Below are 13,145 nucleotides of genomic sequence, written 5' to 3'. Positions count from 1 at the left end.
ATTAGGGAAACTGGGATACCCATATTAGGGACACTGGGATACCTATATTGGGGACACTGGGATACCCATACCGGGGACACTGGGATACCCATATTGGGGACTCTGGGATACCGATACCGGGGACACTGGGATACCCATATTTTGGGACACTGGGACACCCATATCGGGGACACTGGGATACCCATATTGGGGGACACTGGGATACCCATATTGGGGACTCTGGGATACCGATACCGGGGACACTGGGATACCCATATTTTGGGACACTGGGACACCCATATCGGGGACACTGGGATGCCCATATTGGGGGACACTGGGATACCTATATTGGGGATACTGGGATAGCCATATCAGGGACACTTGGATACCTATATTGGAGACACTGGGATAGCCATATTAGGGACACTGGGATACCTATATTGAGGATACTGGGATACCCATATCAGGGACACTGGGATACCCATATTGGAGACACTGGGATACCCATATTAGGGACACTGGGATACCTATATCAGGGACACTGGGATACCCATATTAGGGACACTGGGATACCTATATTGGGGATACTGGGATAGGGACACTAGGATACCCATATTGGAGACACTGGGATAGCCATATCAGGGACACTGGGATACCCATATTAGGGACACTGGGATACCTATATTGGGGATACTGGGATAGGGACACTGGGATACCCATATTGGAGACACTGGGATAGCCATATCAGGGACACTGGGATAGCCATATCAGGGACACTGGGATAGCCATATCAGGGACACTGGGATAGCCATATCAGGGACACTGGGATAGCCATATGATGGTGGATTACTACTGGACCAGTCAACGTAATTGGCCTGGGCAGCTCACCACAAGAAGTCTTTGAAACGCCGCTTTCGTGAGATGTCTGAGTAAGTGAACATTGTATCATTGATATATAACTTTCTGTGTTTGTTTCACTATCATGTGATTATTTGGATGTAATTTGATAATAATAAACAAACTCTACCTGTATGAAGCCATTTATTGTTTATGAAAAGGCAACAATTAATGATTTGTAGTCATCAATGCTTGTGTCCGATCGGTTGTATGCACAGCAATTAGGGTTATATCATATCTCGATACCCAGAGTTGATAGAGAAAAACTGATGGCATATTTAGAATCAGCGACCAAAACTTACTTAGAAAAGTGGCTATCTCAGGCACCAAATTCTGTGTAATCATATATTATACGACTGGAGAGATGTAGGCCTGTTTTTGTTCACCGACCAGGACGCGGTACTCGGCAAGCTGCTGAGTCACGTGATTATTGTGTGGTCATCAGCAATTCAAGGGTGGGCCGTTTTGATAACTGCTTCTTCTCCTACACGTCGAAACTCTGGAACTCTCTACCCTCTCATGTCTTTCCCAATAACTATGACCCAGCACATTTCGAAAGACAGGTCTTTCACTTTTCTCAAAAATTGCCTAAATACTTTCCATTGTCTTTTCTTTTTCGTTTCATAATTTTCTCTACATTTCAATTAAGGCCCGGCCTGGATGTGGACTTTCGTCCGTGACTGGAGCCTTCAACATGAATGAAAATAGTCATTTGACAACATGACAATAGGCAGTGTTATTTTAAAGCTGATGATGCGGTCAGTAAGAACCCAACTGATAGAAAAAAAACAATATTAATCTGACTGTTGAAGTTAGAAACCTCAGGACTAGCTGGGTCAGTTAGGCTCTTAGCAGTTTGGAGCCACAGTCGTGGGCCCAGCGTTCGTGTGAGCATTTATTGCGTTTCTCATTCTCAGAAAAATGCACCTGGCACCACAAGTGGATTAACAAACACAAGATTTTGCTAATATAAGACAGTGAGACTACACACTAAAAGGACAATATTAACGTTCCGGGGCTCAGTTACACGCTGATGGGACTCAACTATAAGCTTGAGTATTCAATTACAGTCCCAGGGGCTCAATCACAAGCTCAGCAGCTCGAATACATGGTCAAGAGATGTTACTTTATAAAACCAACACAGGCTCAAGCAATGCTACTCCAGGTCTAGAGGATGAGGGCGCTGCCTGAATCCCAGGCCAGTCCTCATCAATCGCTGAGCGTGGCGGTGGCGCGAGCAACGCAGCAGATACCAACCAGATGAGGATCATGGCACTGCGATGTCCGGGTTGCTATTACAGAGTCAAGGGGATGCCAGTTCATACTGATGTGAAGCTGGTGTGGGCTCGGTGAAATCTGATTTAGACTCACGGGATATTTTTTGCTGATTTAGGAAAGGTAGCGCAGGCTCACAGGACGGTCGTCAAGTCTCATAGAACGTTGGTGAAGACTCAGAAAAAACACGTCAGAGTCAACTTGTATTGGATACGAGGGTTCTCTAGGGACTCATTGGGAGCTTTCACATGCTTTGGGTGCACCAGTAATGATCGAATGCTTCTTAAGATTCTAAAGTCAGAAAGGAGTAGATCAAGGCGCTAACAGAAGTGCAAGAGTCACTTTTGTACACAAACATATGATGTGTGGAACGTCCACATACTGTGAATACTAGCATCGCTAAATACTATGTACAAGAGTAATGAATCATGTAGATTCTCACCACTACTATCCTGTCGTCCACCTTTGTGTGCATAGAGGTTCCGCCTGGGAACACCTCGCACCCGTCGGATGTGTACACCTCCTGGATTCCACAGAAACACTTGATCATCTGGTCTGCTACAGTCGGCACCCTGAGGCTTCTCTTACGACCCACTACTGTAAGGCTACTCGCACTCTCCTTTGGTTTGGTTAACCTCCTAACGGTCACATTACTGGATGTGGTTAAGCCGCCATTACCCTCCTTCTGGCTGATGTATGTATCGGTTTCATTCTGATGGCCAACTCTCGTAACCTCCGACTGATAGATGGCTGTGTCACCGTCATCTTGACGTGTGGCTACAAAACCCCACTGCTGGTGGACGGCTGTAACATTATCTTCCTGTAATGCTGCTGTATTAACATTCTCATGAAGGATGATAACGATCTCCTCCTGAGAATCAGCCTCTGCAATTGTCTGTTGAATGGCACCAAGTGACGTCTTTGTCCTCGACTTCTTGGTGACTGAGTCGCTATGATACTCGGGTGTTGCGTTCTTGGCTGTAGTGTTAGAGGATTGCTGGATTATTGGAGATGCAGACAACACAGCGGTGGCGATCGCCACCAACATTCCCATTGCTGAGTTGACGAACATGTCCTTTGAATTTCACTGTAAGTCTACTGTTACTGGTATTTTCAACAATAGGCTATTAACACATGGTACACAACCAACTAGGTGCACTGGACGTGAGGGCGGGTTGAATTTCAAGTTATGAACGTTATGAAAACATTTTAGTTACACAACGGGAAGTGATTGACCTATAGTGAGGATTATGATTTTGGCAGCAAAGTAATTTCGGAAACAGCGAAGTGGCCGTGACAGCACACCAAACAGGAGATACCAGCGCCTCACTGGTACTGGTTCCCGAGATGTGAGTGCTTCAAGGTAAACTTGCTTTGAGCCTTCCCACTTCATACAGGATGCCAGCTCTGTATTGTCTCGGGATCAATATGAATTCATTGTAAAGAGAAACAGCAAATTCTTGCCATTCGTACAAAAGATTACATGATGAAAACATTCGAAGAAGAGACATATAGAAATGTCCGAAGAAAACACGAGAGGTAAACATATAAATGTGGAATGATGTGGGGGATATTTTGTGGCATCTTCACTGAGAGACGCTAGCGTCAGTATAGGCACACAAACACAAGCACACAGATATAGACATGGATGTATGAATATGTAGGTATGTATACGCAGGTTCATTTGCAGATGCACACAAACGTGTGTGTGTGTGTATTTGAGAGAGAGAGAGAGAGAGAGAGAGAGAGAGAGAGAGAGAGAGAGAGAGAGAGAGAGAGAGAGAGAGAGAGAGAGAGAGAGAGAGAGAGAGAGAGAGAGAGAGAGAGAGAGAGAGAGAGAGAGAGAGAGAGTTTACATGTTTACACGAGAAGGACAGACAACAGGAGGCCTGATTGGCCCACGACTGGGTTGTCTGGAAAAAAACAAAAAAAAAAACAAAATGGATCTTAATGACAGGAGAATGCAATTTCGCTCAGCAGTATTTTAAGCTATCAGCGACTCCCGCTGTTGCACATTAGCCTTCTCGTGTCCCCGTGACCGCAGTATATTTCTGGCGTTTTTCTGAGAGTGTATCTGAATTTGTAGAAACTTTGTCTAAACGACTTTTGAAGGCATTCATAGTCTTAGCGTTCAGTACGTCTGACGATAACTTATTCCAGTGCTCAACACACCTATAGGAAAAGAAGCTTTCTCCCACGTCCGTACTGCATCTTTAGTCCTGGTAACCGTATTTTCTTGTACTTTGAAAAGATGTTCGTTATCTACTTTAGCGAACGTCTTCAGAATTTTGAAGACGTGGATTAAGTCGCCGCAAAGTCTACGTTTTATAAGGGAGAAGAGATCCAGTCGTTTTACCCTCTCTTCGTATGCCAAATTTCTAAGGAAGGGGATCAATTTTGTCGCACGTCTTTGTACTTGCTCTAATTTCTCCTTGTTTTTTTCACAGTTTGGGGACCAAAACTAGGCCGCATATTCAAGGTGTGGTCTTACTAGAGAATCAAAAAGTGTGAGAATTGTTTCTGGTGTCTTGTAATCTATGTTCCTGGCTATGAAACTTTACATTTGGTTGCCTTTTTTACTTGACACTGTTCAGTGTATTTGAAATTGTTGCTAATGACAACTCCAAAGTTAAACTTCATTTGCCATATGTTTGACCACTCTGCTAGTAAGTTAAGATCTCTTTGAATCATTTCGCAGCCCCACCTGTTTACAAGCTCTACCTCTTAGTTTAGTATCGTCAGCAAATTTGAACACCTTGGATATAAGACCGAGTTGTAGGTCATTAATGTATACTTTGAAAAGAATTGGGCGTAGGACCGACCCCTGTGGCACACCACTCGTTACGTCTAGGCAATCTGAGGCTTCGCCGTTCAATAGTACACGCTGCTTTCTTCTGGTAAGCCAGTCTCTGATCCATGTACAGAGTTCTTCATTGATTCTGTGTGATTTAAGTTTTGAGGTGCTTTATTGAAAGTTTTTTGGAAATCTGAATATACTGCATCACACGGTAATTTTTCTTCCCAATTCTGATAAATGTCATTAACAAATTCCAGCAAATTCGTCAGGCAGGATCTTCTATAGCGGAAACCATGTTGGTTTTCCGATATAGTTTTGTGTTCTGGAAACATGACAATATCATCTCGTATTATTTTTTGCATCATTTTACCTGACAATGATGTAGGACTAACAGGGCGGTAGTTCAAGTCACACACTTTGTGTCTTTTTTATATATAGGAGTAGCATTTGCTAGTTTCCAGTCAGTTGGCACCTGACCATCCGATAGATATTTGTTGAATATTTTTGTTATGTGGTATATCAGCTGTCCCCTGACCTTTAAAAATTTTGGAGCTAAGTTATAATCTGGGCAGTTGGATTAATTGTTCCAGGTTTTAAAGTACTTCAGAGCTGTTTATTACTCTAACCTTCAACTCATCTTCATCAGATCCTTGAAACATTTTCATTGGTTGCGGTATTCGAGATGTTTCTTCAATTGTGAATATGGAGTTAAAAGAATAGTTTAGTAATGGTAGCTACTTCCTTGTCGTCGGTAGTTAGTGTATCATGTTCGTTTCGTAATGGTCCAATTCCTTTTACGGTCTTACTTTGTCTTACATATTTGAAGAATTCTTGAGTCATTCTTAACTTTCAAGGAAATCCTTTTTTCTTCCTCGTGTTTAATCTGTCTTATGACCTTCTTACACGCTTGTTGGATTTTGATTAATTCCTGGCCATTGTTATCGGTTCCCATTGATTTGAATTTCTTTAATGTTTTCTTCTTTTAGCCAATTAGTCCTTCTATTCTCGTAGTCATCCATGATGGTCTGAAATATTGCAAGTTGTCTTTGTAATTCGTGGAATATGTTTATGTTCAGTCTCGAGTAGTGTGTTTTTAATGTCATTCTACATATCCTCTGCTGTGTGAACGTCAAGAAGTTTTGTCCAAATGGTACTACGAATTTCGTGTCTAATGTTTTCAAAATTTGCTCGCCTGTAATCTGGGATCATGATTTTGTTATTTATTTTATGATCTAGATTTATCTCTAATCTAATCAAACCGTGATCGCTGTTTGGCAAACTCTCGCTTACTTTGCAAGAGTTGATTGTGTCACTAGTGAGGATAAGATCAAGAATGTTTTTACCTCTAGTTGGTTTTATAATTAACTGTTCTAGAAAAGCGTCTTCAATCAGTTCCGTCAGTCTCGTTCACCTGTTAACGTGTTCCAGTTTATGTTTGGATTGTTGAAGTCTCCAGCTGTTATAACCTCTTTACTGTTTACTTTAGTTTTGATTTCATTGTATAACATCTTATCGTCGCCTTCTTTTAGCTTAGGAGGTCTGTGAATAACGTCAAGACGTAGTTTACATTTAAACTTGTCGGTAATGTCAATATAAAGAGAGTCGTGTGTGTGTCTACTTTGCTTATCTTAATAGCACTTACGTACATTATTATCAACGTAGATGAAAACTCCACCACCTATCCTGTACAAGCGATCTTTCGTGAATAGTTGGTATCCGAGTGTTGCTAACTCGGCGATTAAGGATTCAATCTCAGAGTTTCCCCACGTTTCTGAGATTGCAGTAATGTTCGGTTTTTCAGTAACTGCGTAGGATATAAGTTCATCGCGTTTCGTAATGATGCTCCGGGCATTTGTGTGTATATTAAACTTATTTTCTGTTGCAGTTCATTTCTGGACTGTTTGCTTTTTTTTTTTTTTTAGTCTCGGTATGCGTTTTTATATTATCACTGTTAATGTTTGTGTGTGCAGCAACGGGAGAAAGACGGTTCTTCATCAGTTTTCAAGTTCGCCGCCTTACTCTGACCCTCCCCGCACTGGACCCTACCAGCCTTAGTTCTAAAAGTTACCTGAGAGTTAACTTGTAGCTGTGCTAACCCACTGCTTATACTACCTGAGTTCTCCCCAACCGACCCTAATTGACCTTTCTTTGCTAATTCTTCTGCCTGTGAAGTTACCGCTACTCCCCAAGGATCCCTATCGCCAAGGTCCCATCCATCCTCTACCGTTATATTTATAGTGCTCAAACTGGTTGCCTTGCCCCTCGGATCCTTTTCACACTCAGATCTCTCTCTCTCTCTCTCTCTCTCTCTCTCTCTCTCTCTCTCTCTCTCTCTCTCTCTCTCTCTCTCTCTCTCTCTCTCTCTCTCTCTCTCTCTCTCTCTCCTGTACGCTTACAAGGCGGGCTGTCCCTGTTCCATTGAAGTGAAGACCATCACTAACGTACAGAGATCTATCATGACTAAAATGGTCCCGCAGGCCTATACTAAACACACTATCCTCCTCCCTACAGAGAGCTGCGATTCTTCTGTTTATCCCCAGCACTCTACAGAGGGTACAGGAATCGACGTCACACCTTTGCAGCAATCCTGATATTATGAACTTCCTACGACTTTGAACTTATCAATAAGCCCCTATACTTCGCTACTATTTCTTCCGATCTCCCATTAACTGCATTGTTCGTCCCCATCTGAACGACAAAAATCATATCCTCGGGATTGTTTGAGACTATATCGTCAAGCTTATCTAGGACGTGTTTTATCTTAGCATCTGTATATCACAAGTTCTTCCTATTTCTAACCTTCGCACAGAACTCCTGGTCCTGATGTTCTGATGTCAGAGAGAGAGAGAGAGAGAGAGAGAGAGAGAGAGAGAGAGAGAGAGAGAGAGAGAGAGAGAGAGAGAGAGAGAGAGAGAGAGAGAGAGAGAGAGAGAGAGAGAGAGAGAGACTTTAATCTCATATGAATATCATCCATACGACTAGATGCGGTAAACATCTCACCTTAACAATATATCATCGTAGTACACACTTGAGCTAATGCTTCTTCGTCATTACTGAGATCCTAGGCATCGCCTGGGCGCAGAGTTGACACGTTCCAATTTTTCCTGTTGGCTTCCAGGATCACATACCGCTTGCGGCACTGTCTGTCCTTAACATTCTTCAAAAGTCGTGTCCGGGGCTGCCACCGATAGCAAGGTACCTTCTGTACCGTCATAGCTTGCTTTGCACATGGAGCCAATTTGTCTGTTTAGTTTTGGTTATGTTTAGCTGGGAAAACGCCCTCTGAACACATGCAGGGGAGTGAGATAGAACCAAAGGGCTACATATAAAGTTTGCGCGAAGAATGAATTGGGACTCACTCATGCTATCTTTGACTGTCTATAGTTCAAACTTGAAAGTTGTTGCCGTATCACTCATGCTGATGAAGTATTCTCTGTCATACAATAAATTTCTCCACCGATCCTGTAGGTTACCCGTCTTCTTCTTCTTTCACGAGGACAGGAAAATGGAGCCCCAGTTTTACTATGAACTCAATGTTCCACTGAGGGTAGAAGCCATCTTTGGATTCAGTGATCCGCATCGTGGATAGGACACTGTTTTCGCCAGATGCAAATCTCTTCTTTTTTATTTGTGAACACAGTTCCACCAAGAAGGCTCGACAGTCGTGGAGAAAGCTTTCCCCCGTTATCTCTGAGAGGTTCCTTGAGAGGTAATAGCCTCACGTCTACCACCAACATAAAGATCACTGACTTTCTTGTACGCAGCAGCATACTGGAATTCTAGATTGATTTTGTCCCCTTTGGAGTGAACACAGCTCAGAAATATACGGTTCTGTTTTGGCTCCTCCTTGAACAAATAGATGTGGTATATCCCATTGTTCTAGAATTCAGCATGTAACTGGCTCTCTCGACTGCCAACGAGTCTGTGATAATTTCAACATCTTATGTTTGGGAGCCATGATGGTATGTGGTTACTGGCTTGGCTCGAGCATAATGCAAACGAATGACAAACACATCCTCGAGAAAAAAGCAGATGGAATATCATTCTTGAAGTGCGCATGAGATCTTATATTTGCCCCTAATATTGGCGAGCATTTATTACTATCAAGCCCACGTCCGTGACCATGAACGTGAGTTCCACAGTGGCTGTATGCAAGGATGCTGAAGAGTATAAACCACACCAACAATGTAATTTCTTATCCTTTCATTTGATCACATTTATGCATCGTTTAGTGATACTAAGAAATGCTTCGAAAATCCCAAGCTCAGGGGTATTTATTAATGAAATGACAAGATTCCAAGACTACATCAGAAATTCCAAGATCTCGACAAGAAGGAAAGCCAGCGAAGCAGAGGAAGATGTCACGGTACACAAAGGTCACATCAAGATACTCCTCAAAGGCATCGTATTGTGTCTATGGATCGTAGCCAGACAACGTTAGATGATGGCTCGGTAGCCATAACATGGTAGAAGACTATGACCGGATTTCAACCTGTGACCACTGACACAATCTAATGTAGTGTGAGAACTTAAAGGTGGGAAAAATGTAGATTTTCAAGCTGGACAAAAACCTTTTCTTCTCTATGTCCGGCCAGAATGTAATATTCTCAAGGATATTCCAGAGGATAAACCAGGTCTTGAACCTTCTAACGCTTGTTTTTCTGGTGAGGAATAACTGGCTTTCCCAACCATTGCTCTCCAAATGCCAACTACGTAGGTCGCACTGAAGCTGATGACCGCTATATGGAGTGTATTTACCACGGCAGCTGTACATCTTCAGAATACGTCTTTTTCCCTGAGAGGCACACAGCGTGTCGAGGGTGGATTTCGGCACTTGGTTCTGCTGGCATCATCATTCTGAACACAAGAAACCTCCTCAATTTGCCTTGGTAAAGAAAAGAGCGGATGTCGAGAGAAAGTCCACCATTCGAAACACGCGCTAAAGAAAGGTAAACTTTCTCCTTTTTCGTCGCCTTCAGGTACCTCATTATCGCTTTCAGGTGCCTCATTAGCTCTTGGATAGCCTCCTCCCCTCACTCAGTAGATGACGAGGGAGCCAGAGCCAACCCCAGACTGCGTACAGGCTAACACAGCCCTACTGCAGGCTTCTTTCCGGCCCCTGACCTGTTAGTGCCCATTTGTCTAAAAGACAAGCAGGATCTCTTAGATCTTCAGCCTAAGTTGGAACTCCTTGTTGGACCCATTGTAACTTGAGAACAGTTTCGAATCTAGCTGGAATCCTGTCTCACAGCCCTAGAGGTCAAGTATCGTTCTTCAGTCTTCGAAAGAAATGTTTGGGCCCCAGAATGATGGGTCAAGAGTTCCTGCTACATCCAAGTTAACCACGGGTCCCTTTCCCACCTTCTTGACTGGAGAATTCTGATTGAGACTCTGACTTCATGTAACGAGGCAGCAGATCATTAGAATCTATGCCAGATATCAGTTTGTCTCATGAAAAACTGAATTCCATTTTGCATGAATTATGACGGTCACTCTTGGCTCCTTGTTCATGGAGACCAGTTGCTTCCTTGTTGTTCTTTCTTCCAGGGAGTCTGATCACGACATAACCTTCTCACTGGATGAAACGCCCGTTGAATGCTTGCGAGCCATTGGTACTGATCGAAGATATTTTGGCGGTCCCCAAATTCACAGTGATGCTCTTCGGAGACACAGAGGCTATTCTTAGGTTTTCTAAGAGAGAGAAAGAGAGAGAGAGAGAGAGAGAGAGAGAGAGAGAGAGAGAGAGAGAGAGAGAGAGAGAGAGAGAGAGAGAGAGAGAGAGAGAGAGAGAGAGAGAGAGAGAGAGAGAGAGAGAGAGAGAGAGAGAGAGAGAGAGAGAGAAATGGATGAAATAATATGAGTCATACAGGAGGGTGAGGACGAGTGTGGGTGGGTAGGTAAGTGACGCCAACCTTGCGTCCCGGGGGAGTCCTGAAGAACCAGAAATACCAGATTCTGCTGACCTTCAGCCGACCAAGAATATTTGTGACCCGGGAAATTTCCCACCTTACCTCACACACACCACCGCTCCAACAACCGCCAGTTGTTTCCTTCTTTTTTTTATCTTCTATTTCTGTCACTCTTACTTCATCCTTTGCATCCAGATCTTATATTTCATCCAGTTTCACATCCTCTTCTTCTTCCTCCTCCTCCACTTTTATCATCTCTCTCTCCTTTTCCGCAACTTTCCGTTTCCCCTCTCTCTCTCTCTCTCTCTCTCTCTCTCTCTCTCTCTCTCTCTCTCTCTCTCTCTCTCTCTCTCTCTCTCTCTCTCTCTCTCTCTCTCTCTCTCTCTCTTTCTCTCTGAGTCAGCCAGCCTCCGGCGGCAGCATATGCTGCGCACTCCTGAAGCCCCCTGTTCAGGTGTTCCTGGGCATTCAGCCAAACGAAAGCCAGCTCATTAGGAACTAACTCCTCTCTTGTCCGGGAAGGTGTGAGAATGTAGGGGAAGGGGTGTATGAGGTATGATGTCATCAATGAGATATGTGACAAGGGTCAAAGAAATTGAAGGTGAAATTATGGTGACTACGGATAATGCTGTCAGTTTCCCGTGATGGAGAGGTTCGTAACTGGCATGATAGATAAGTTCGAGGCATATGATGAACTTAATATGAGAGGACAGCTTCGTGTTCAAAGCAGAGTGTGAGGTAACCTACGCCTAAGTTATGTCAGAAGTAAATGTTTTGACGTATTCGATTGACCGCAGGCGAATGTGGTGTGGATATCGCAGTTGACTCCGTGAGGCAAAAAGGCACAATCTTGTCACATTTAGAGAGGCTGGAGGATCAGATCCTGCTACCCTGGTGCTAAGCTGGGAAATATCCTGCAGTTACAACAGTGATATAAATACTGCAGCTAAAGATGCCTTGACCCGTACTCCATACAGGGACTATCATCACGGACTCGTGTGATCATCACATCAGCAGTTAGAAACTCGCGATGGAGTCCTCACTCGACAACATTCAGGACTTCCCAACGTCCACTAGACGTATTAGTAAGTACCGCCGTGCTCCGTATCTCTCTAATAACACCAAAAAGTTATAACAGGGATTCTTAAAAGAATACATTACGAACAAAATAATACCTCGCACCCTAATCCAAGTTGCCTTACATAAGAAGAAACAATCCACTTTTGGGAGAAGAAAACATGAGATTCTTCTACAGCACATAGACAATATAAGAACTGACTCCGACCACATCTTCTACAACCTCAGACATGCTACAGGAGAACTCTCCTCCGCCAGTGCTGACCCTGTCTTTGCTGCCAACCGTATGATTGAAGTAAGAAGATGAGCTAAACACCAGATCAACAGAAAGTGGCACCATCTGGAATGGAAAACTGACACGATTTTTTACAACAGTTCATGGACAAAAGCATCAAACCCAGATATGATTTTTGATCTTCCGACCTTTTCCTTAAACCAGGATGAAAAGCTTGCTCTAGAATTAGGATTCTTTTTCTTTTGAATTCACTGATGCTTTTTGTGTGAAACATCCAACATCTGTCACAATACAACACCAACCAGGAATTTGATTTCGTATCTGGTATATTAATATCTTTGCTTTGTCGATGTCTCCCGCGTTAGGGAGGTAGCGCAAGGAAACAGACGAAAGAATGGCCCATCCCACCCACATACACATATATATACATACACGTCCACACACACAAATGTACATACCTATACATCTAAACGTATACATATATATACACACACAGACATATACATATATATGCATGTACATAATTCATACTGTCTGCCTTTATTCATACCCATCGCCATCTCGCCACACATGAAATAACAACCCCCTCCCCCCTCATGTGCACGAGGTAGTGCTAGGGAAAGACAGCAAAGGCCACATTCATTCACACTCAGTCTCTAGCTGTCATGTAATAATGCACCGAAACCACAGCTCCCTTTCCACATCCAGGCCCCACAGAACTTTCCATGGTTTACCCCAGACGGTTACATGCCCTGGTTCAATCCATTGACAGCACGTCGACCCCGGTATACCACAACGTTCCAATTCACTCTATTCCTGGCACGCCTTTCATCCTCCTACATGTTCAGGCCCCGATCACTCGAAATCTTTTTCACTCCATCTTTCCTCCTCCAATTTGGTCTCCCACTTCTCCTCCTTCCCTCCACCTCTGATATATATATATATCCTCTTGGTCAATCTTTCCTCACTCATTCTC

General features: G+C 43.4%; 1 protein-coding gene across 1 annotated transcript in view; it reads right to left on the bottom strand.

Moving 5' to 3' along the window:
• The window catches only part of LOC139753088 (uncharacterized), a 67,936-nt gene extending 64,448 nt beyond the window's left edge, over window positions 1-3,488 (bottom strand). The window contains exon 1 of the mRNA XM_071669173.1: window positions 2,594-3,488. Within this exon, the coding sequence (XP_071525274.1) occupies window positions 2,594-3,223 (630 nt within the window). The 5' untranslated portion in view covers window positions 3,224-3,488. The remainder of the gene's footprint in view (window positions 1-2,593) is intronic.
• Window positions 3,489-13,145: the final 9,657 nt, after the last annotated feature.

Source organism: Panulirus ornatus, chromosome 14 (genome assembly GCF_036320965.1).
Source record: "Panulirus ornatus isolate Po-2019 chromosome 14, ASM3632096v1, whole genome shotgun sequence".
Classification (NCBI taxonomy): domain Eukaryota; kingdom Metazoa; phylum Arthropoda; class Malacostraca; order Decapoda; family Palinuridae; genus Panulirus; species Panulirus ornatus.
The sequence above is the reverse complement of the archived record's forward strand: the minus strand, read 5'-3'. Positions and strand labels throughout refer to the sequence as shown.